This window comes from Schistocerca piceifrons, chromosome 1 (assembly GCF_021461385.2).
Source record: "Schistocerca piceifrons isolate TAMUIC-IGC-003096 chromosome 1, iqSchPice1.1, whole genome shotgun sequence".
Classification (NCBI taxonomy): domain Eukaryota; kingdom Metazoa; phylum Arthropoda; class Insecta; order Orthoptera; family Acrididae; genus Schistocerca; species Schistocerca piceifrons.
Genome location: NC_060138.1, coordinates 955649328 through 955674733, shown reverse-complemented (window position 1 = coordinate 955674733; position 25406 = coordinate 955649328). Strand labels below are relative to the sequence as shown.

The 25406-nt window shown below is 43.3% G+C and overlaps 1 protein-coding gene across 1 annotated transcript in view; it reads right to left on the bottom strand.

The window, feature by feature from the left end:
- Window positions 1-25406, bottom strand: part of LOC124776791 (discoidin domain-containing receptor 2-like) — a 289032-nt gene that overhangs the window by 10213 nt on the left and 253413 nt on the right. Inside the window, exons 14-16 of the mRNA XM_047251933.1 lie at window positions 16783-17087; window positions 8368-8460; window positions 2346-2487 (exon numbers count right to left, since the gene is read on the bottom strand). Of these exons, the coding sequence (XP_047107889.1) occupies window positions 2346-2487; window positions 8368-8460; window positions 16783-17087 (540 nt within the window). The remainder of the gene's footprint in view (window positions 1-2345; window positions 2488-8367; window positions 8461-16782; window positions 17088-25406) is intronic.

Sequence of the window (25406 nt, the reverse complement as noted above, 5' to 3'; positions counted from 1 at the left end):
TTCGAATACAGTATATGTTCAAAGACCCTACTGCAAATCGACGTTAGTGATAGCGGCCTGTAATTCAATGGATTAATCCAACTTTCCATTTTGTGTATTGGTGTGGCTTGAGCTATTTTCCAATCTTTAGGTACGGATCTTCCTGTGAGCGAACGGTTGTATATAATTACTAAATGTGGAGCTATTGTATCAGCATACTCTGAGAGGAACCTGACTGGTGTACAATCTAAACCGGAAAATTTTACTTTTGGTAAGTGATTTAAGCTGCTTTGCGACACCGAAGATATCTATTTCTATGTTTCTCATCTTGGCAGTTGTTCTTGATTGGAATTCAGGCATATTTACTTCGTCTTCTTTGGTGAAGGAGTTTCAGAAAATCGTGTTTAATAACGCTGCTTTAGTGCCACTCGAATCAGTGACTTCACCGTTGTTATCGTGCAATGAAGGTATTGATGGCGTGTTGCCACTGGTGTGCTTTATCTATGTCTGAATCTCTTTGGGTTCTCTGACATATTTCGAGACAGAGTTTCGTTGAGGAAATTATTAAAAGCATGTCTCATTGAAGCACGTGCTATACTTCGAACTTCTGCAAAACTTTGGCAGGCTTGGGATTTTGCCTTCTTTTAAATTTGGCATGCTTTTTTCGCTGCTTCTTCAACAGCGATCTGATCCGTTTTGTGTACAATGAAGGGTCAATACCATCACTTAAAATTTATGTGGTATGTATCTCTCAATTGCTTTCGACACTATCTCTTTGAAATCATTCCATAACCTTTCTACGCTTACATGATAAGATCGGAAGGAGTGCAGACTGTCTCTTAAAACGGTTTTAAGAGCATTTTATCATCTTTTTTTAAATACATATATTCTTTGAGTTTCTTTTTGATGGTTGTAGGAGTTACGGTATTCGCCCTAGCAGCTACTGCATTGTGGTCGCTAATCCCTGATTCGTCGCGATACTCACTATTTGTCCTGGATTATTTGTTGCTAAGAGGTCAAGTATGCTTTCGCAACAGTTTACGCTTCGAGTGGGCTCATGAACTAATAGTTCCTACTGAGAGTTCCTACTGCGTATCTTCCTGCTTGCCAAATCCTACTTCGGCCAGCAGTGTCGCCCGATCTCTCCCCAACTGCGAGCGTTTGTAGCATTTTGGACAAGGCCTTCTAGCCAGCTCGGAATTTTGCCGATCTGAGGCGCCAGTTGGATATAATTTGACAAAATATCTCGAAGGGTATATCCTACAATTCTGTCAATCAACTCCTAACATTATGGCCAGAGGTGGACCAGCGCGTTATTGAGTTGCTCAATTTGTGGTGCTCGTTCTCTTGAATGAATCATCCTATTTTTTCGAAATTGTAATCATTTGTTTGTCTATACATGTACATCACATCTACTGATTTCAGCCCCATTCGGAAAACACCTTCGTGGCGTGGCGTTCGTATTTTTGTCTTACTGAGCTTATCTACAGATTGTAGTGTATTACAATGTAGGAGAAAATTTTATTGTTTTCGCGGCGAATTGAGTGATGGATGAAATATCAGGCTTGCAGCTAGTCGCCGACAACTGCTCACTATGATATTAGTCTTGGTACTTGCCAATCATTTTCAGAATTGGTTCGGTTGCTCACATGAGGATGACTGGAAAGTTCCCAGTCGATGTATCGTGAGTGCAGTAGATGACGACTGGATGCAAGCCTGAAATTTCTTAGACACTATTTGACTGATTTGAAGAGGCCCTTTGCTTAAAGTTGTGCTTAGAAGCTACACAGATCCTAGATATGAAGTTTCATCTGGGTCAAGGAAGGTAGAGCAGGACAATATAAGCTATCATACCGGTAATCTACTGCCATAATTTTAATATTTTACCGAAATGCTGAAGAGTGCCTACGGACATGATTTCTATCGACTTTTTTAAGAAGATAGAGGAAATTTAATATGAAAATCTCTTGAACAGTGAGATATTAGAATCAGAGAGAAAGGTTGTAAGGTCGGACTGAGATTCCTTCGAATTCATGTCCAGTCCCTTTTTGCGTTACGTAATATCGACATTAAGTTCGGCGAGACATTTCAAGTCAATATCCAGTGTCATACTCGATGTTGTGGTGATTACTGCGGAAAGTTTATTTACTTTGCAATAAGAGCCAGGTCGAAATCCCTATACAGCCACACAAATTCAGGTAAACTGATTTCCCTAAATAAAAACTTGTCTTACCTGTTGCTGATTTATAATAACATTTTTAAGTCTATGACATTCCTATAATAGGTCAATGTAATCTTCATACTGTTCTTTACAAATGCAACTGTAGTGTTGCAAAACACTTATTTAGTGTTGTGAAATATCTTACCAGTAGTATGCTCTCCCAAGGCAACCACCGGATTGGAACTGGAGCAGGTCCACCAACTTGGTAGTAGTCCTTCTTGTAGAGGTCGCAGCCCATAGCCAGGTCTGCGACTTTCACTACGTACCCGCGGCCGAGCAAGCAATTTCTGTTAACATTCAAAAATACTTGTTAGTAGTATTATCAATAATGAAGGATATTTAGCAATTCAATTAGTTGAAGTGATATTTTACCGCATCCAGATGACATAACACAATCCTTGGTATCGATAGTGGACTGCAATTGTTCGAAAATAAGAAATGTTTGCCTAAACTTTATAAACAGTTCGTAGTCAAATGTCAAACGGTATAGTCAAGTAATAACTTGACGTATTGTTTCCAAAGTTACTAAACTACATTATCAAGATTAGAGTATTATCTGAAGGACACTACGTGGAAAAATAACTACCCTCTTCCCCTAAGCAACATCTATACCTAATGGTGTGTGGCGGAAAGTACTTTTTGTACTATTAACAGAGCCCTCTAACCTTCTTTCATTCGCGACTAGCACGTGGGAAGGATGATTGTAAGTCTCTGTATTGGGTCTAATTTCTCGCATTTTCTCCTCATGGTCATTACGCGAGACATGTGTCGGGGGAAGTAATATGTTTCCTACTCATCCCGGAAAGTGCTTTCTCGATATTTCAGTAGTAAATCTCTTAGTTATGTACAACGCCTGGCTCGTAACGTCTGCCAATGGAATTTGTTGAACATCTCCGTAACGCCTCTCGTTCCGAATAAACGATCCCGCTCTTCGTTGGATCTTCTCTCTCTCTTCTATCAGTCCTATCTGGTAGCGGTCTCAGATAGATGAAAAATACTCAAGAATGTTTCGAATAAGAGTCTTATAAGCCACTTTCTTCGTGGACGAGCTACTTTTCCTTAAGATTCTTCCTATGAATCTGTGTCTGGTACCTGTTTTTCCCGCTATTTGTTTTGTATTGTCATTCTACTGAAGGTCGCTTCGGATAGTTACTCGTAGATATTTTCCGACAGATACTGTTTCCACCGGTTTTGACATCAATAGTGTATCTATACAGCAGTGGATTTCTTTTCATACGTTTGCGCAATATATTACATTTATTTGCGTTCAGGGTCAACTGACAGAGCTTGTACCTTTAATCAATTATCTGGAGGTAGATCTACAAATCGCTACTATCTTCTGGCGTGGTGGACAACCTATCATCGGCGAACAACCTTAGAGAAAAAATTGTTCAAATGTGTGTGAAATCTTAATTGACTTAACTGCTAAGGTCATCAGTCCCTAAGCTTACACACTACTTAACCTACATTATCCTAAGGACAAACACATACACACCCATGCCCGACGGAGGACTCGAACCTCCGCCGGGACCAGCCGCACAGTCCATGACTGCAGCGCCCGAGACCGCTCCGCTAATCCCGCGCGGCTCGACCTTAGAGAGCATCCGATGCTTTCTAGTACATCATTTATGTATATTGTAAACAGTATCGGTCCTATCACACTTCCTTGGGGTACACGGGAAATTATCTTTACATCTGTCGATATTGTTCCACGAAGAGCGACATGTTGAGATATGTCTGCAAGGAGGTTTTGAACCCTGCGGTGGTCAAGCGGTTCTAGGCGCTGCAGTCCGGAACCGCGCTGCTGCTACGGTCGCAGGTTCGAATCCTGCCTCGGGCATGGATGTGTGTGATGTCCTTAGGTTAGTTAGGTTTAAGTAGTTCTAGGTTCTATAGGACTGATGACCTCAGATGTTAAGTCCCATAGTGCTCAGAGCCATTTGAATTCAGTCGCAAATCTGCTCCGATACCATATAAGATCGTATGTCTTTCACTAAACAGCATTGCGAGACGGTGTCAGATGCCTTCCTGAAGTTAGGGAACACGGCATCAACCTGAGCGCCATTGTCTACGACACTGTGGACGTCATGAAGGAACAGAGAGACTTGAGCTTCGCAGGATCTCTGTTTGCGGAATCCATGGTGATTTTTACAGAGAAGATTTTCCTCCTCCAAGAACGGCTTATATCTTCAGCATAAAACATGTTCCATAATTCTACACCAAGCTGACTTCAATGATATAGGCCTATAATTGTGTGCATCTGTCCTACGGCCCTTCTTAAAAACGGGAATGACATGCGCTTTCGTTTAGTCGAGAGGCACCAATTGTTGCTCAAGCGATCTACGATGAATTACTGCTACAAGGGATGGAACTTCTTTCGCATAATCTTCGTAGAATCTTATAATTATATCATCTGGTTCTGATGCCTCCCCACTGCTAAGGGATTTTAGTTGTTTTTCTGTTCCGAGATCAGGTATCTCAATATCTGAAATTTTGACGTTCGCTCGACCATTGAAGGGAAGTACGGTGTTACGATCTTCCGCGGCGAAACAATTTTGGAATACCGAAATCAGTATTTCGGCCCTCTCTCTGTCTCCTTCCGCTTCGGTGCCACTGTGGTCACTGAGTGAATGAATAGACGATTTTGACTCAGTTACTTATTTTACATACGGCCAAAACCTCTTAGGGTTTTTACTCAGATAGATTGACAAAGCCTTACTTTCAAAGTAATTGCAAACTTCTCTCATTGCTCTCCTTACCCTCATTTTCGCTTTGTCCAGCTCTTTTTGTCAGCTAGGTTTTTACTTAGCTTGAATCTAAGGTGAAGTTCTCTTTGTTTACGTTGCAGTTTTGTCACACGGCTATTATGCCTTTGTGGGTGTTTCCCATCCCTTAATACCTTACTCGGAACGTGTTTGTCTAGTGCACATTGAACGATTCCTTTGAAATTTTTCCACTTGTTTTCATAACTACGTCCTCATCACCGAATATTTGATGGCAACTGCTCAGGTACTCAGAAAGTTGTAACCTGTCACTCTTGCTACGCAAAAATATCTTCCTGCCTTTTTTAACATTCTTTGTCAGACTTGTTGCCATAGATACCTTATGATCACTGATACATTCCCCTACGTTAACTGACTCGATACGTTCGGGTCTGTTTGTTGCCAGGGCGTCTAAGACGTTACCCTCACGAGTTGGCTCTATAACTATCTGCTCAAAGTAATTTTCGAACAAGACATCCAGATCAGTGTCACATGAATCCCTGTCTCTGCCACGAGTTTTGATAGTATGACACTCCCAATCTATACCTGGCAAGTTGAAGTCACCCCCTACTATAAAGACTAACTGTATTCCCGAAGTTCTGTCTGAAGGGCTCTACCACTAGAGCTCCTGACCCTGGCGGTCTATAAAAGCATCCGATTACTATTTTTGACGTATCTTTCATACTTACCTTCATCCAGATTAACTCCCAAGCGGAATCCGTGATAACTTAGCTAGATTTTAACAATTTCTTTATGCCACCATTGGCGTCTAACCAATCCTTACGATAAATATTCCAATCTGAACTTTGGGTTTCGTTGTCCTTATTGTCCGGTTTCAACCATCATTCTGTTCGTAATACTATCTACGCTTTATAACGCTCAGTAAGCGACACCTTTCCTTGGATGCTCGTGCAGTTTACTAAAATCATATTAACCCTTTCTATCTGTGATCTGCGACGTCGAACGTTCTCTGAGGACATTCTGACTAATTTATCAGACAAATCTTCTTTGAATCCAAGGGAGGATTTCTCTAACCTAAGAATGCCTAACAGCCGCAACCCGCCTGTAGTGCACGCCAGACCTATTAAGGGGAGGCAAGCAATTGGGAATCAAGAAATTCTGTACCCTATAGCAGAGGTCGTAAAATTCGCAAGCGATACATACTTATTCACTAGCAGGTGAAGAGCTTTTCACTTCCACCTCGTCAAATACACATATGTTGGTAATAGAGAAGTATTGCCATTTTGAAGAAAAAGACTATTATCACACATAGTGTGCCACTGACTCAGCTAAGCAGTCACGACATTCGCTCGATTTAATGAAGATGGGAACCGTTATAACTATCTTATTGAGCTATATCCACAGTTCGTAGATGATATATGAGGCATTTGTTGTTAAAATTTATTAACTACAGCGAAAAACTTATGTTCTTAACGATAATAACTCGTTGACTAGATGTTACATTTGGACCAATGCCTACTAAACAATACTTGCAAATTTTTCATTTTTGGTGCACCAGATAATCTGTTCCTAATATTTTACCTGCGATAAAAGTATAACTTAGGCAGTGGACTGCGGACGAAATTAATGACGACACGAATGACACCCTACATTAATATTTATCCACCATTGTGAAATTAGCTTAGTAGCTGACCTAGTTAAGGTTCAATGGGAGATCATTCTCAAGATATTTACTTTGAACAAATCTCCCACGCCAATTAAAGACCATCAAAAGGTCATATTCTATCTGCAAAAATTTTAGAGTGAAATAAATATAGCAGTAAAAGTATATTTAGGCGACTATCAGACCCTTGAAAGTGGAAATGGAAATGAGCGTTTGGCGTCATTGGCCGGGAGGCCCCCCGCGGGGCAGGTCCGGCCGCCATATCGCAGGTCTTATTACATTCGGCGCCACATTGGGCGACCTGCACGCTGGATGGGGATGAAATGATGATGAACACAACACAACACCCAGTCCCTGAGCGGAGAAAATCTCCGACCCAGCCGGGAATCGAACCCGGGCCCAGAGGACGGCAATCCGTCACGCCGACCACTCAGCTACTGGGGCGGACACCCTTGAAAGTGATGTGAATGGATAAAAAGGAGAAAAGTTGAAGTGGAATATTAGACCGCCTTCGGTCGACTGCAACATCAAATAGGACTCAATAATCCAGATTCGGAACAAGTATTCATTCTAAAGAGCAATTTTAGGTTCGATTTAATAATGTTCGGAAATTTTAGTGTCTGTACGATGGGTATAGAAGTATCCAGAAAATTCTGTAACAGCAGTGTGCACTCATCAGCAGCAGGACTACTTATGTTGTAAATGGAGCGCTTATATCTCCGCATCGAATAGAATGATTCATCGTGTCAAATAACTGGGATATCGAAAAACTGCCAGTCAGCGTGTCACTGGATGCAGACAGCCGTGCGGTCTCGGGCGTCTTGTCACGGTTCGCACGGCTCTCCTCGTCGGAGTTCGAGTCCTCCCTCGGGCATGGGTGTGTGTGTGTTGCCCTTCGCGTAAGTTATTTTAGGTTAGATTAAGTAGCGTGTACGCCTAGGGACCGATGGCCTCAGCTGTTTGGTTCCATAGTCCTTATCACAAATTTCTGTTTCTGCAGACGCGTAATATCATTGCATGTAATCGTAGCTGGAAGGTTGGAGACCGAGAGGTGATACGCCCCATATCTCGTCGTCATGCAGGCATCGAACATACCAGAGTCCACCCAGTAGCTCAACAATAAGCCGCCGTTGACAGAACGTTCAGCCGTGGGCAATGATGTTTGTATCACATAGTTTACTCTACGAGGAAAGCCACAACGAGGTGCGTCACGTTTGTCAGAGGTATCAGTTTAAGCAGGTGGTACGGGCATTGGCGTTGAAAGGACATCTACGTGGTGTTATATTTCGCACTGGATCTGCCCACCATCACATGTGAGCAATAAATCATGGGTCCGTTTCTTCGCCTATAGCTTCCAGAAGGCAACTTTTACCTGCAGGTAGTCAATGCTCCAAGCTACGTTACAGAATTAATAAGGAATTCTGGGAAGAATATACTGCATTAGCAAATATTCCTTTCTAAGTGACCTAGAGGGTTGAGATCCTGTTTGTCTTTAATCTGGATTTCTGCTCAATACTTAATAAGAATCTTATTAATACCACATAACATGTTTCCCCTATTTTCAACATTATACAAGTTTTGAATGCTGTTCTACAAAATGTCGTTATAAATTAAGTTTTAAACTGTAGAACTAAATCATTTATTCTATTGTTGGGCATTTGCGTCCCAGAGGCATCTTCCTGATTTGCACTAACCGTTAATCTACGTTGCTGTATTTAACAATGTCAAGGGAGTGAACTGTATTATTTACGATTTGTTTACATATGTGATGAGTACCTTACCTTGCAGCCAGATCTTTGTGAACGAGGTTTCTTGATTCCAGGTACTTCATTCCAGACGCTATCTGCGTTGCCATGGAGGTAAGGCACTCAATGCTGTAATACAGAAATGTAAGTATTATTCGAATAAATGCGACTGTCTTTCACAATGAACGAATGGACAGTGTTTCTCTATATGTATCTGGCAGTTCGAAAGTAAAAGAAATGTAGCATTGTAAAAGTCACCTAACTCTTGTAAAATCCCGGGAGGCGAGCGATGATGACTGATTCACTCACATCGGCATGGTGAAGAGATATCGGGATTCATCATACCATACAACGCTCTGCCACTGTGCCAACGTACAGTGCCGATGGTCACGTACCAATTTCAGTCTTAGTTGCCGATTTCGTGTTGTTAAAATTGCCACATGCATGGGGCGACGGCTGCAGAGTCCCATCGTTAGGAGTGTCCGGTGCACTGTGCGTTCTGACACACTTTTACTCTGCCCAGGATTAATATGTGATGTTTGTTACGCCATATTTCAGTGCTTATGCTGTTTTATCAATCAGCCCAGGCTGCAACGTCCGACAACTGTAACGAAGGGTGACCGCCCAACCTACGTCGTCTGAAATTGGTTTCACCTTGATCTCACCAAGCGTTGAAGACACTCACTGCAGCACTCCTCGAACACCCGACAAGTCGTGCAGCTTCCGAAATGCTCTTGTATGGCCTCCGGGTCATCACAACCTGCCCTAGGTCATACTCAGATAGATCGCGCGCTTTCCCCATTCTACACACGGATAGCTCGCGCACTGCTATTACGTGCACCGTGTGTGTGTCTTGACTACTAGTCATTCGTCGAAAGGTGACGTTGCTATAACCTGGACGGGCTTATATCGATAATAGGTCGGTGGTCATAATGTACTGGTAGAACAGTGTAAATTTTTGGTCAAGTCAACGTTCCTTTTTTTCAACTCATACTAAAGGTACATGGATGAATGAGATATCGTTAGAAAGTTTTTTAACCGGATTCTGACACTGCATACCGATTTTTGCTACAACTTACTACTTATGATACATTATAAAAATAAAAGAGAGTATTAACTATCGTGGGCAAATAGGCCTCATGAATGCTCAGTTTCATGCCTACACAGGGTGTAAATTTTAAGTCGACAGACCAGATAACACGAAAAATGAGCTGCACTTTAAAAATTGTGTAGAATCCAAAGTTGATTATTTTCGAGGGGGACATCTGCTGCTGCTAAAATTGCCTATCACCCCAGCCCCCTGGGGGTGGGGTGGGATGCAACTTCGAAATTTCATATGGGAACCCCCATTTTTTATTGTAGAATCAGTATCAACATAAAAAAAACTACGTACATTTTGTCTTAAACATATGTTTTGATTCTTGGTAGTTCGCGCTGTAATTCAAGAAAATCGATGTTCTCTTTTTTGCGCGGAAAATAGTTACGGATAAATAAAAAATACTTATTTACTTCGTAAATTTTGATTCGCTAAATCTAAAACTGTCCCTCTCTCTCCCCATAGGATGGGGTTTGAGAGAGAGGAATTAGAGTTTTACGAATGTTGACCGAAATACACCACTGGCCATTAAAATTGCTACACCAAGAAGAAATGCAGATGTTAAACGCGTATTCATTGGACAAATATATTATACTAGAACTAATTTGTGATTACATTTTCACGCAGTTCGGTTGCATTGATCCTGAGAAATCAGTACTCAGACCAACCACCTCTGGCCGTAATAACGGCCTTGATACGTCTGGGCATTGAGTCAATCAGAGTTTAGATGGCGTGTACAGGTACAGCTGCCCATGCAGCTTCAACAGGATACCACAGTTCTTGAAGAGTAGTGACTGGCGTATTGTGACCAGCCAGTTGCTTGGCCACCATTGACCAAACGTTTTCAATTGGCGATAGACCTGGAGAATGTGCTGGTCAGGGCAGCAGTCGAACATTTTTTGTATCCAGAAAGGCGCATAAAGGACCCGCAACATGCGGTCGTGCATTATCCTGCTGAAATGTAGGATTTCGCAGGGATCGAATGAGGGGTAGAGCCAAGACTCGTAACGCATCAGAAATGTAACGTCCACTGATCATAGTGCCGTCAATGCGAACAAGAGGTGAGCGAAACGTGTAACCAATGGCACCTCATACCATCACGCCGGGTGATACGCCAGTATGGCGACGAGGAATACACGCTTCCAACGTGCGTTCACCTCCATGTCGCCAAACATGGATGCGACCATCATGATGCCGTAAACAGAACCTGGATTCATGTGAAAAAATAAGGTTTTGCCATTCGTGCACCCAGGTTCGTCGTTGAGTATACCATCGCAAGCGCTCCTGTCTGTGATGAACCGTCAAGGGTAACCGCAGCCATGGTCTCCGAGCTAATAGTCCATGCTGCTGCAAACGTCGTCGACCTGTTCGTGCAGATGGTTGTTGTCTTGCTAACGTCCCCATCTGTTGACTCAGGGATCGAGACGTGGCTGCACGACCCTTTACAGCCATGCGGATAAGATGCCTGTCGTCTCGACTGCTAGTGATACGAGGCCGTTGGGATCCAGCACGGCGTTCCGTATTACCCTGCTGAACCCAACGATTCCATATTCTGCTAAGAGTCATTGGATCTCGACCAACGCAAGCAGCAATGTCGCGGTACGGTAAACCGCAATCGCGATAGGCTACAATCCGACCTTTATCAAAGTCGGAAACGTGATGGTACGCCTTTCTCCTCCTTACACGAGGCATCACAACAACGTTTCTCCAGACAACGCCGGTCAACTGCTGTTTGTGTATGAGAAATCGGTTGGAAACTTTCCTCACGTCAGCACGTTGTAGGTGTCGCCACCGGCACCAACCTTGTGTCAATGCTCTGAAAAGCTAATCATTTGCGTATCACAGCATCGTCTTCCTGTCGGTTAAATTTCGCGTCTGTAGTACGCCATCTTCGTGGTGTAGCAATTTAAAGGCCAGTAGTGTATTAATTTATTCCGCAGATTTGGGTGAGTTTTGTTTGTTTCGCGGGCAACATTAGTAAAACTCTAATTCCTCTCTTTCAAACCCCATCCTGTGGAAGAGATGGAGAGTTTTAGTTTTAGCGAAGTAAATAAGTATTTTTATTTATCTGTAACCATTTTCCGCGCAAAAATGAGGACATGGATTTTCTTGAATTACAGCGCCAACTACCAAGAATGAAAACGAATAGTTAAGACATGTACTGCAATAAAAAATGGGGGTTCCAATTTGAAATTTTAAAGTTGCCTCCCGCCGCACCCCCAGGGGGATGGGGTGGTGAGCTAATTTTAGCTCCAGCAGATGTCCCCCTCGAAAATAATCAACTTTGGATTCTACACATATTTCCGTGTGAAGCTTGTTTTTCAAGTTATTCTGGTTTGTCAACTTAAAAATTTACATCCTGTATATCACAAGGCTAACTTAGTCACGTGTAAGAGACCCCCTTCTCATAATGTCTTATTATAAAAACTACTTTATTTGTTTTAAACATTTATTACCTGGATAATCAGTATATAGTATTTTCATAGATAGTATCCATAATCACCACGGTTGTTCTTTACTCTGCCCGTCGAGCAAGTTAACTGTTCTAAACGAACATGCTTTCCGAAAAGACAAACATATTGGTCATTGTCGCGTTGAACAGTGATTCACCTGTTGCCATTACAGCCGAACGTACTTGCGTAAAGTGAGAACTACTGTGGCGCGCCTAACGCGGAGCGCGAGCGGCCGAATGTCTGCCGGCCGCACAATTCTGACTACCGCCGCTCCATTTGAACCGCTGCAGGATCAAGCGGTCAGCGAATACACCATCAGACAGCGACGCCGGCTGCCGCGCCGATATCTCAAACGCCACTCGCAAGTACCACTGGCGTGTACCGATCGAGTCTATGTTCTGCTTCCACCTCCCAGCCAAGCAGCTAATCAGAAAGATGCAGTACTCAGCACGTCGAGAAGTTAGGCTCACTGCGGGGCTGCCGGAGGCAATGACATCGGCAGCCCGGAACCGATGAACCTCGTCAGAGTCACCGGCGATGTCGCCGTCCAGTCAGTCCACCATACTCTGCCTCCATACCACCAAGACTTTGGCCCTGGGGTCCTGACTGCCAGCTCGGCGCGTCTGGACTTGTCATCGTTACGGCGACTGCAGTTAGTAACTGTAACTTTTTCAGCACTCATGCTCTTCACAGACTTAGCGTTCACGACGAGTGTGCTGGACAGTGGTTTGTTGGAACTTAAGCATTCGTTCTACGAGTTCCATCGTCCAGCATGGGCTTGATTGTTTGTTTTCCAATTACTGACCTTTTTTTAAAGACAATTGTTTACTACACTGTTCAAGAATACCTCTTCTTCTCCCAGAAATATGTAATTTATATGGTGTTAATTTATTAGTTTTGTAAGACACATCGAGAAGCAACTTTTTGTGTTGTTAATATTTAGCTAAAGGCTCAGAAGTGTGTGCATCCAATCGAATGGTGTCAATAAATATTTTTGCAGTTTAAATTCCGTGCATCAATTGAAGGGCTTATTTCAATAGTGGTACAAGTCCATTTTTTTCATATTGAGATACAGAGACTGAAAGGTAAATGAGCGCTGAAAAATTTGCATTTGAGATTCCAGAAATTTTCAATCATATGGCTTTTTGCTAGAGATGAACCTTTCTTTCTGTTTGTTTGGCTCATTAATTTCAGAAGTATTATAGACAGAAAAGTGGAGGTAATGGACTTGTACCACTACTGAAATAAGCCCTTAAATTATACTGGACGTTAGAAGTGCAATTAAAATCTCTAAATACTGTTAGAGGTTAATGTGGCCTTAGTGATATCCACGTTAAGAAGCGAACACAACGTTCTAATCTAAACATTTCATATTTACTGCAGTTATGACTCCGCAAAGCCCGGCGAAGTGTCCGACAGTCAGTTGTCTACTGCAGAATTCTTACATTCAGGATTACCGAAACATTACCATACATTAAACAATAATACTATGGTCAAGTTGATAAGAGACCTGTCTGCTAAACAGAGCTTAGTCGACGGAGCTCGCACGGTTGTAACAAAACAATGAATTTAAAATTGATGCTCAGCTGATGGAGCTGGGAAACTTGTTGTAATACCGCGGATAGACTTAACATCATCTGATCCAAGTATGCCTTTTCAACTGACAAGAAGAGAGTTCCTAAAAACATTTTATTTGCAATCACTATGAAAGAGTAGTAGGGATACACTCTTTAAAGAGCAGGACTGTATTTGCCAAATAATATAATTACTCACGGACAATTATGAGCAGCCTTTTCCGGGTTAACTAAATCGCTTTACATTTTGATATCCCTAAAAAAATTAAAAACGAAAATTACACAAAGATTTCCTTATTACGTCAAATATCGTTTACGCCTAGGTATTGTAATGTTCTGTAAAGAATTTTGTTCGAAATTATGTGCTTGGCTGTGTATCTACAAGAAAGTATTATAAATTCATGATTATGATTTCATGTCGTTTGGCTGGTTTTGAAGATATTTGCTCTTCATTCCCGCGCAATTACCCTTATTCTAACGACAACATGTATTCCTGATAGTACCATTCTTTGAAACTAAAGAGCCGGCCGGTGTGGCCCAGCGGTTCTAGGCGCTTCGGTCCGGAACCGCTCGACCGCTACGGTCGCGGGTTCGAATCCTGCCTCGGGCATGAATGTGTGTGATGTCCTTAGGTTAGTTAGGTTTAAGTAGTTCTGAGTTCTCGGGGACTGATGACCTCAGATGTTAAGTCCCACAGTGCTTAGAACCATTTGAACGATTTTGAAACTAAAGAGGTACGAATGTTTGACACGAGTCCCACTAAAGAGGGGCGGATGTTTCACATGAATCCCCCGGTTTTCATAAACCTTTATCAGGTAACACGGTTTATTTTTTGAGTTCTGGAAGCTGTTTCTTTCATTGGTATGCTCTTGTGCCTTTATTAGTCCTCGGTACTAGGTGACTCATTGCTGCGTAAGTCCGCATCTCGTAGGCTGGTAGTTAGTGTTGCTGGTTCTAGATCATGGGGTCCTGATTTCGATTCCCGACCGGGTCGGAGATTTTCTTAGCTTGGTGCTGGGTGTTTGCGTTGTCCTAATCATTTCATCTTATCTTCGTCGACGCGTAAGTTGCCGATGTAGCATCGAATAGAAAGACTTGCGATAAGTGACCGAATAACCCCAGACCAGTTCTCCCGGTTAATAATACCAGGCGTTCTTTTACTTTCATTGGTCGCTTGAGCCTATCGCTGGTGCTGGGTGCCCGCACATTTCGACTTGGCCGCGCGGTCGATCAGCGGTAGGAAACCGCGTGCCGTGCCGTCTTGCAGGAATGTCTAGCATCAGGGGCACGGGCACACAATAGTAGTGCTAGGCGTTAAAGAGAGAGACGGAGCGGTGGTGAGTCAATCTGGTCTGGGTGCGTGCGGGACGTGTGCGAACGCTGTGGGCTTGGAGAGGAGGAACGGCGCTAAAAACTGTCAGCAGAGGTCGGAGGAGTGGCTGGTGGAGTCATGTTGCTGCCCACTGTGTGTTCGCCGGAGCAAAGCAGTATGTGCGGACGGGTAATTACTCTCGTTTTAAAGCTATCTTGCAGACGTCCGGTCTTTGATGCAGTGAGAAATAAGGCACTGTATCGTGTCTACGCTCTTGATTTGGGGAGTCCTGTAAATGCCTCTATACTTTGGGTACGTAAGCCGGCTGCAGTTGTATTTGTCTTGCGCGCGTCAAATATCGTAATCAGTTACCAGGAGTCCTCCTCGTGAATGTACCGTCCTGCCCCTTTAAAACTGACTGCAGTACAGAAAAGTGGTGCGAGCATGGCGTAATTTCATATCACAGTTTTCTAAAGTCTCAGTGGTTGCCGGTGGTAATTATTTGACAGATGCCTCTACTTCGTGATGTGTGAAGAATTCGTTCGGTGGATCGTGTTTGACTGCGACTGAGCTGCTTCGTCACAGGAGAGCGACCCCTTTAATATTCCTTGTGAATCTGTGAAATATGCGTAAGTCTTATTGCATTACAAAGCCTTCACCAAAAGTGTTCGCCGAGTGAGATTAGCCAAGCGGTCTAAGACGCTGTAGTGATGGACTGTGCGGCTGGTCCCGGTGGAGGTTCGTGTCCTCCCTCGTGCATGGGTGTGTGTGTTTGTCCTTAGGATTACTTAGGTTAAGTAGTGTGTAAGCTTAGGGACTGATGACCTTAGCAATCCCATAAGATTTCACACACATTTGAACATTTGAAAAGTGTTCAAGGAAGAATAACATTAAATTAACTGTTCATATAATGAAGAAATATTAAGGTCCAATTCAATGTGTTATCTATTGGATAAGTGGGAGGGACATTAGGATTGACCTGAGTTTCATGCTTTGATCAGATTGAGTTTTGATCCCTGGGTTAGACAGTAGTAGTATTTTACTAACGGGACTTTATTAACGTCTTATCCTAACTTAAGCTACTCCTTTTTAAAAAAAATTTGAAATTCAAAAGATTGCTGTCATTGAGGTGGTACATTAATGTCAGTGATATTGAAAGAATCGTGGGTTGTGAACTTCGTTACGAGTAGTCCTTACGAAAAAATGCACAGAATAATGTCCAACCTGTGTGTGTGTGTGTGAATCAGCCCAGTCCACCACTCCACCCTTTCGAAGTAAATTTCTATTGTTTTGTTGAAATGCTAAATCGTTTAGGTTCACGATTGGGACACACGATATCTACGAGGGCTGTTCGGAAAGTAAGGAACGATCGGTCGCAAAATGGAAGCAGCAGCGAAAATAAAAAGTCGTTTTATTTGCAACAGTTAGCTACATCTTCCTGCTACGTCTCTACATAATCGTCGCTCGGACATAGACCTGGAGTTCTTCCAACCTCTTCACGCCGCCGTCGTAAATGGTAGCCGTATGTGCTTTCCCCTAGTTTTCTATGCTGCACTGCAGAATGTTGTCTGTGCCAAAATGTTGTCTTCATAGCCAGCAGTTCATTTGAGCAGAGACAAATATCAGGGGAAGCCAACTCCTGGCTGTATGGTCTGTGATGAAACACTTTCCATCGAAAATGCAACATTGCCCCTGCAGGTTGCGGTCGAGATCTGCCATGAAGAAGGAAATGCATGACAGTTAAGTTATGTGGGGTTGCATGAAATCGATCGAAATATCACGGCAGACATATATTTGCCGGGAGACATTGTTTTCTAAGCATATTTATGTGTTCACTGTGCGCTCAGAACTGAGAGATTCGACGGAACGCTGTCTACGGGCATGGAAGGTCACTGTCCAACACATATGTGCCAAACTTCATCAGTTTCTCACTGCGGTTTCCATTTCGCGAGCGGTCGTTCCTTACTTTCCGAACAGCCCTTGTACGATGGAGCAGCGAGGAGAGTGCAGACGGACCTGAGGGGCGGCCTGGTGGCGGCGTGGTACTGCAGGTAGAGAGCCAGGTCGCCCAGCTCCGGGTACTGCGTGAGCGCCCAGGCGGGCTGGCCGGGCGCGGGCGCCGGCGACACGGCGAGCAGCCGCGCCACGTGCTCGTCGCTGAGCGCCGCCAGCATGCGCAGCTCGCGCGCGCTCCCGCCGCCGCCGCCGCCGCCGCCGACGACGACGCCCTCCCAGTCGCGCGGCAGCGTCCGCGCAAACACCGTGCGGCACGCGCCGCCCGCCGCCTGCAGCGCGGGCTCCTCCGTCTCGCACAGCAGCACCTGCAAAGACGCGATTTATCCATGTACCGCAGCTAGCATATGCTACGACGTGCCCTACAGCCGCAATGCTCAAATTTTCGAGGCAGAAGAATCAAGTATTTGTGGCTCGCAGCACTCCCGGAAGAAAACTTAGGAATAGAATTGTCTCCATTTATTAACAAAATTATGTTCCTCAACACGAATTGTCTCCTTTGACCGGTACTGAAGCTCAACACAGACTAAGTACAAAAGTGTCACTAATCTGGTAGAAAATTTGAGACTGAATAAAAAGTTCACTGAATGCTTAACCCTAGCACGACTAAGCTCGGATCTGTCACATGCATGTCAAATGGGGGGCAAATCACACTCAGATTGTTTTCACTTTTTAACATTATTTTGTATTTTGTATACAAATAAACTAAATAAAGTAATGAATATGAGAAAGATTATTATACACTACTGGCCATTAAAATTGCTACACCACGAATATGACGTACTACAGTCGTGAAATTTAGCCGACAGAACAAAGATGCTTTGATATGCAAATGATTAGCTATTCAGAGCATTCACACAAGGTTGGCGCCGGTGGCGACACCTATAACGTGCTGACATGAGAAAAGCTTCCAACCGGTTTCTCATACACAAACAGCAAATGACTGCCTTTGCCTGGTAAAACGTTGTGTGATGTCTCGTGTAAGGAGGAGAAATGCGTACCATCACGTTTCCGACTTTGATAAAGGTCAGATTGTAGCCTATCGCGATTGCGGTTTATCGTATCGCGACATTGCTGCTAGCGTTTGTCGAGATCCAATGACTGTTAGCAGATTATGGAATCGGTGGGTTCAGGATGGTAATACGGAACGCCGTGCTGGATCCATATACATCAGACTTGTGTTAAGAAATTGTAAAAGAATGTACAATAGCAAACCACAAATGAGAAAACAGGAAATCAAAGTCAGAAATTTTAATTGAGTTTTTCCTTCCTACTCACTTTCACTTTCAGTTTGACAACCTATGCATATGATTGTTTGTGCAGAATGAGTGGAACACACATACTTGGAACACCTGCAACCAACCGGGCACTTTTGTCATCTGCTCTTTTTCCATTTTAGAGCTTTTGCTCTTCAGACAGATGTGACTTCTTCCTCTTGAATACAATTCAACAGATTGATCATTTGCAGTAATGCTTGGCAGCGTTTTCCCTAGAACACTTTCCACTACACAGCTGAAAGGCTTTTGTAAACCCATGATATTCCTTGCTCTCTCTTCGACAGCTGGCCTAACGGGCTGTTGACCTAATTCTAGCAGATACAGCGTTGTTACGTTACACTTTTTCTTATTCCATTTTGGGTTGTTTATCGTGGAAATTATTCCAGCATTGAGACAGGCAATATCTATCAAGGTGAAAAAGACGGATAATGACCACCTTCTCGTCCCTCGTTTTACTGAATGATGTCGCGTCATTTGATCAATGCTGTCTACGCCCCCTTTGGTTTCATTATAGTAGAGATTTGTCTTTCTTTTCCCTGTCTAGTCGTTCACCTTGTTATCATTGTGTTGTGTGGAAAGAAGTGGGAGAAAGTATGCTTCAGTATGGCGATGTATGAAACCTAGGTAACTGGTGCGTTGCCTGTTTTCTGAACTGTGAATAAGAACTTAGAAGAAAATAGCTCTCGAGCGTCTTATTTAGTTGTTCCGTTGTTTTCTGTTACTCTTCAATGTTCCCACCAAAGATAACTTGTCATCATTGTAAAGCTCCTCAGCTAAGTCTATGGATGTATAACAACGATCTGTTGTTATATTTCTTCCACTTCCATCCAGCGGATTCACTAGGCGTCTAACAACTGCCATTGCACTCCGTTCCTCGGCAGGTCGTTCATCCTTCTCTGCGTGGACCCCCATTTTTAGAACATACCGGGTGTATGCATCTGATAACATCCTAATGAATATACTGTAATTCCCAGGCTTGTCTTTCATAAGACCTCACAGGGACGTCTTCCTCGAAATATGGAGAACATTTCATCGATCGTTAGTTCTCCACTTGGTATGTAGTATTTCACAAACATTTCAAGGTTGTCGAAAACTTCACGAAGGGGGCAAAACTTATCCTGATTTCATGTTTCGGTTCTTGTTTCTTTATCATCAAATCTAATCAGGGTTAGATGTTCTCCGCATCGAATACAACCCATTGTAGCTATGTGGACATTCTTTCCCAGTACTTTACCCCATAAGTTCTCAAGAGGTAGTCTAGTATCGTTATTTGTGCCTATTTGTATCAAAATACCAATGAGGGCGTACATTTCTTCTATGATTGTAAGTTTTGCGTTCTTATAAGGAGCTTCTTGGTTTGTATAGTTCACGATAATCTTCATTATTTCGGGAGTTATAAACCTTTTTGAAAGATTCTGGCACACTAGAGGTCAAGCCTTTATGACTCAAACCTTCACGGAAATTCACTATACTTTGTACTGACCTGCGAACTTGACTTAGGAAGCGCCGAAATATATTCCTTACTGCTTTTTGCTGCAACAACGATGCATGAAGCACCTGCATGCTGTTCACCAGGCGATGAACTCCGTGAACTTGACTCATTTTCAATTGCTGTGTCACTATTGTACGCCACAACTGTATCATCTTCTTCTGGATCACTTTCATCACCTCCACTTGCTTCATTTATAATAGCTGATACATCTCCATCTGTGAGAAACCTCTGATACTGACGAGACGTTTTATTAGAATTGCGAGTAATGTACAACGGCTCGAACAATAAAGGACATTTATTTCAAAACAATGATGGCAACACATTACAGCGGTACCAACAGTCAGAAACTTCATTTCTTTCTGCCATGTTGAGAAATATTTTAATGACACAAGTTGTCTCACTGATGTCTAACGGGTGGCGGGGGGGGGGGGGGGGGGGGGGGGGGGGGGGGGGGGGTTGCAAAAGCTGCCCACAAATATTATAAAACCATGACAGCACATACACTTTGTAAAAGTCACATCTACTCTGCGCAAAAGAATTAGAGTGATACTTATTTTATAGTCATTTTCCACCATAGCGAGATAGAAGGGTGAAATTTGGCTCAACTTTCTCTAGAAGCTTTTTCTATGATGTTACAAAAGCGTGCGCCATGCGAGATCACGCACGGTCTCGGCAAGGCTTCAAATAGCAGAGTGTCGTCACGTGCGAAAGAAAGGCCTCAACTCAGAGATTCATGTGAGGTGTAAGGTGAGTTAACGGGGTCACAATTCGACCACAATTCACCAAAATGCTGCCTAACGCCATCGTACTGAAAGTCATCACGTCGCCCCCCCCCCCCCCCCCCCGCCTCAATCACATCTACCCCTACTCTTGACGCCTTTACGAAGGAGTCAGAATCGCGACCCTCAAGACTGAAATTTCGCGATTTCTTATGAACTGCCGTGAAAATATATGGGACGCAATGCTGCTTAGAAATGACAAGAAAAGGCATCAGCAGGTGCCCTAAAGGGCGTAACTTGAAACAAAATCTTTCCTTGGGGCCGGTATGCACACGCATTTTGCATCGGAAACGGCAGTTCTCTGTGCTATGTGCAACTGATCCGCGCTCTTGACAACCTTTGACGCTGCTGACACCCTCCAGATGATTCACCTCTTCTCTAAGGACTTCGTGGGGCCCTAATCCAACTGAACATGATATCCCTTTGGAGTATCCTACTATGGTATACGGTATGGGACCACTAAGAACCGATCAAACCCATTCGACGAAGTGTAGGAAAGAGTGTTTAATGCTTTTTAGGACCTCCTGTTTCGGCCCTCCTGTGGCTCGATCACGTGAGGGGGGATTTCGACATTGACACATTAATGGATAAAGTGTGCAAGTGTCCCTTTAAGGCCCCCAATTTGGCAAACAACCTCCGTGCCTTACAGGCAGCTTTGTTGAGCACTTTCAAAATGTGTCTGTGCAGAGACAACACTTCACCACTTCCTAAGTGCCTGGTGGGAGATAACCTCATCGACACTCCTCACATATCACATGCCCACAAGCAGGGCCGGGAACTGAAACCCGGTCCTCTGAATTGAGGTCAGATACAGTGGGTGCTTAACTACAGAGGCAGACATTGTGCTCAGATCCCCATGCTGAATGCGGCAATGTTAACACTAGGATTTCTTCACGTATATGTCGCTACTTCACTGCTTTCTAAGAGAGGCGTTCAACAAATAACGGTAGACACTTTCTTCTCTCGATCGATTGAAGTTGAAGAAGTGCGATGGTTGTCGTGGGACATCGTGAAATATTCCCGCTTCAGCGCCTATGGTTTCATGAAGTTAGGACAGATGGCGATGGAGTCTTCGAAAGTGTGTTCCAAGCAGAGAGCTATCACTGAGTTTCTTTTCGCGGAAAAAGAGAGCATCGCAGATATTCATAGGCCTGTACAGAATGTCTTCGGAGACCTGGCAGAGAACAAAAGCATAGTGAGTCGCGAAACCTGTCCGCTCTTAAGTGTGCCTACCGGTCGCACAGACTCCCGCAGTGTTGAAATGTGCGGACAAAATCATTCAACGTAACTGATGGATCATAACCAAACATCTCGCTGCACAACTGGACGGCTCTATTGGTAGTTCTGACACACTCGTCCACCAGTTCGGGTACCGGTACACATAAATGTGCGCCCACTGCGTTCCTCGTCGCTAAACAGGAAACCGTAGAGACCAGCGAAGGATCATGTTTGAGAAGTTGCTTGCGCGTTACTATGCTGATGGTCAAAATTTTTGACGCAGCAAGACGTTGGTTCCGACGTCGACCAGTAGAGTGGCACCATGCGGGCATACAGGCCCTTCCAGTAAGGCAATAAGGTGGCGTAAAGTCGTCACATTGAACGGAGATTATGTTGAAAAATCAGGCTTTATAGCTAAAACAGTGCGGAATAATATGGTGCATTGTAATCCTGAATGTAACGAAATTGTTTTCAGAAAAAAAATGCTTCATTACTTATTGAACGCCCCTCGTACTGTGTGGCATTGTTCTACGGGGCTGTCACGCAATTATTTTCCATCCAGATGTCAGAACGTCGATTGAAAAGGCTAATTCCTTACAAAAGGATTGAAAAACCTGCCACATATTGTTCATAGATGCTCTAATGTCCTTGTATTGCTTGGACGTGGTGAGTGGTGGCTAAATGTGCATATGGAGATATATGCATGGATAAATTTACTTGCGTTTTGATATTGTAGAGTAGACGTGTTCTTCCTGTTTGTGCATACCCTAACTGATTGCAGTATCGTTTATACTGCCGCACAGTTCCTAGGTGGATGTACGTAAATTCCGACAGACGCTGACCATCACAACCCTTGCGGGGTAGACTAGTGGCATTTATTTATCACTCGCCTCCACGATCTGCCACTCTTGGATGTTACTGCGTCTTCCCGATTTAGAAGAAATCCAAAACATCTGTTTGTTAACCTTAACGGTTTTTGTTTCATCTTAATGGCATTACAAAAAAGGCACTCTGATGGGTCGTTCCAGTGTGACTAACATTTGTTACGTTGGTTATCTAGAAGTCAAAAATCAAAACGCTCTAATTTGTGAAATAATCTCTTATTAACCGTTATTTTCTTACATTAGAGGGATGTAATTTAGTACTTTTAAGAAATGCGATCTCATATCGCTAAACAACTGCCCAGAAATTCATCAGATCATGCATTTCTGCTAAGTTTGTTGAGTATATGCTAAAGAGATAATGTTTGTGTAATTTCTTTGGAGAGGCATGTGACAACATAGTGACAGGAAGATCAACGCATCATGTGAAATATAATGAGCCTCCGTTTCTGGTGACAGGCTAATTGAAACATGGTGGGGAAGAGAAGACACAGAACATATAATTCACGACGAGTCTGCACATAAATTTTACACAAGTTTCCTAGGCACTGCAATATGGCTGTATGTCACACAAGAAGAACTTTCTCTGTAGGCTAGCTGTTTTCTTGACTTGCTAACACAAGATCACACAAAGCAGCAGAATCTGATGTGATGCGTCATAACATTTCTGTTATTTTACTATGTTGTGTGTAACCAATTTTTGAATCACATAATGAATTAATATGAGACATAGACGTCTTACAGAGCTTCAGAAACAAATGACATTCCATGAATAGTTGCAAAGATATTCAAACCGGAAACATCTTTATGACTCCAGAATGAGATTTTCACTCTGCAGCGGAGTGTGCGCTGATATGAAACTTCCTGGCAGATTAAAACTGTGTGCCCGACCGAGACTCGAACTCGGGATCTTTGCCTTTCGCGGGCAAGTGCTCTACCATCTGAGCTACCGAAGCACGACTCACGCCCGGTACTCACAGCTTTACTTCTGCCAGTACCTCGTCTCCTACCTTCCAAACTTTACAGAAGCTCTCCTGCGAACCTTGCAGGCAAAGGTCCCGAGTTCGAGTCTCGGTCGGGCACACAGTTTTAATCTGCCAGGAAGTTTCATCTTTATGACTGCCTAGAAGCTCATGTCCAAGGACGAGCTTCAAACTATACGCTGGTGCTGTTTATTTCCCGTCTTCCGCAACTGGAAGACGATAAACCTTGACCCTGAAACCTGATTTTCGTTTGCTTTCGCGTGAGAAATTTCCTTGCTAACAGTATAATTTAAAATGAGAGTTTCACTCTGCAGCGGAGTGTGCGCTGATATGAAACTTCCGAGCAGATTAAAACTGTGTGCCGGACCGAGACTCGAACTCTCAGGAGAGCTTCTGTAAAGTTTGGAAGGTAGGAGACGAGATACTGGCAGAAACAAAGCTGTGAGGACGGGGCGTGAGTCGTGCTTGGGTAGCTCAGATGGTAGAGCACTTTCCCGCAAAAGGCAAAGGTCCCGGGTTCGAGTCTCGGTCCGGCATACAGTTTTAATCTGCCAGGAAGTTTCAGTCTAATCCAATAAAACAATGCTTCCAAAAAAACTTTTATAACTTGGACATAAATACAGACAGCATCGTTCTTCTCCGTGGAGGTAAAATGTGTGATTTATCCTCACAACAAATATCTTAACACGATGGCAGTTGTATCTAAATGCAGTCCAAGGCCTGTCATGAAGTTTGCAGTGATATATTTTATTTCATTGAATTTTATTTCCTTTGAATTTATCCTCGTAACTTTCAACTTGGATACTCTTTGTACACCGCAATGTGAAGCTGTCCTTGACTCAAAGATTAGGTTGAAAACTGCAATATTTTACTGGGCATAGTCCCGTTGGAGGTGGCATGTGCTTGCTTTTCCCTATTTTTGAACTAATTTACCCAGTCAGTTACTGAGGCCCTAGAGTTTAACGAAATCCACAAGCCACAGGGCTTCTTAAGTGTTTCATCTCTTTCAAAATATATTTTTTCTCTTGGTTTGGCTCCCAGAAGTCACATTTCCATCAGTTCTAACCATTTTCTGTCTTTAAAAGGTTTCTGTACTGATTTTCATGCAGGGTGGGCTCAAGACGAACGACTTGAGAATCTTAAATTTGTCCTGTATTAAGTGATACATTACTTGCCTTTGACACAGTCTCAAGAGTGTGTTATAACAAGACAAACAAAAAGACGAAAGTAAGTAGTGAGCGAAGGTTAAACACTAGTAGCCAGAGAGAGAGAGAGAGTGAGAGTGAGAGAGACAGAGTGATTTCATTGTCCAAAGTAACAGCCAAATTTAATAACAGAAAACTATACTTGAGTCTTGATAACGATGACAAAGCCACCGTCCATACAACCAGCCAGCGAATGGTCTGCAGATTACAGTTAAGGTAAAGAAGCAGAACTCACAAATGAATCAATCTCACTTTCTGTAGACAATCTGGCATTCAATCACTTCATTTATATAACGTTGTGTCTCTGGGCCTCTGTTGGTACTCGTCGACACATGTGTCACTACCTTGAGATTTAATGATTCAATTTGTGTTGTCACCAGGAAGTAGTAAGTTTCCGTTCGTTCTAGGAGTCTCTTCACTGCCGGGAAAAGTGACGAACATAGCTGACCAGTCTATCGGAAATCGTCGATTGAAACATAATGGCCATGCACCTGGAGAACGATGAGTGTGTACTGCGGCCATGATCTCGTCGAAACAACTCTCGTTACACCAAGGCAATGTCAGAACTGAAAGAAAATATGGAGGATGCCGTTTAATATTAGGCACAGTGGTATGTACTCCTGTCGCATCTTCAAAACGTACACTTAAGAGTAAATTCTTCAGGGAAGTGAAATGATGAGAACTTACGGCTACGCATGATAGCAGTAGTCTGTCTCTGTCGCAAGTGTTTAAGTTGAAGCTTGTTCATATCTAATTTGCTGTATTATCTGCTAAGTCTCCTCTCAGCTCCTA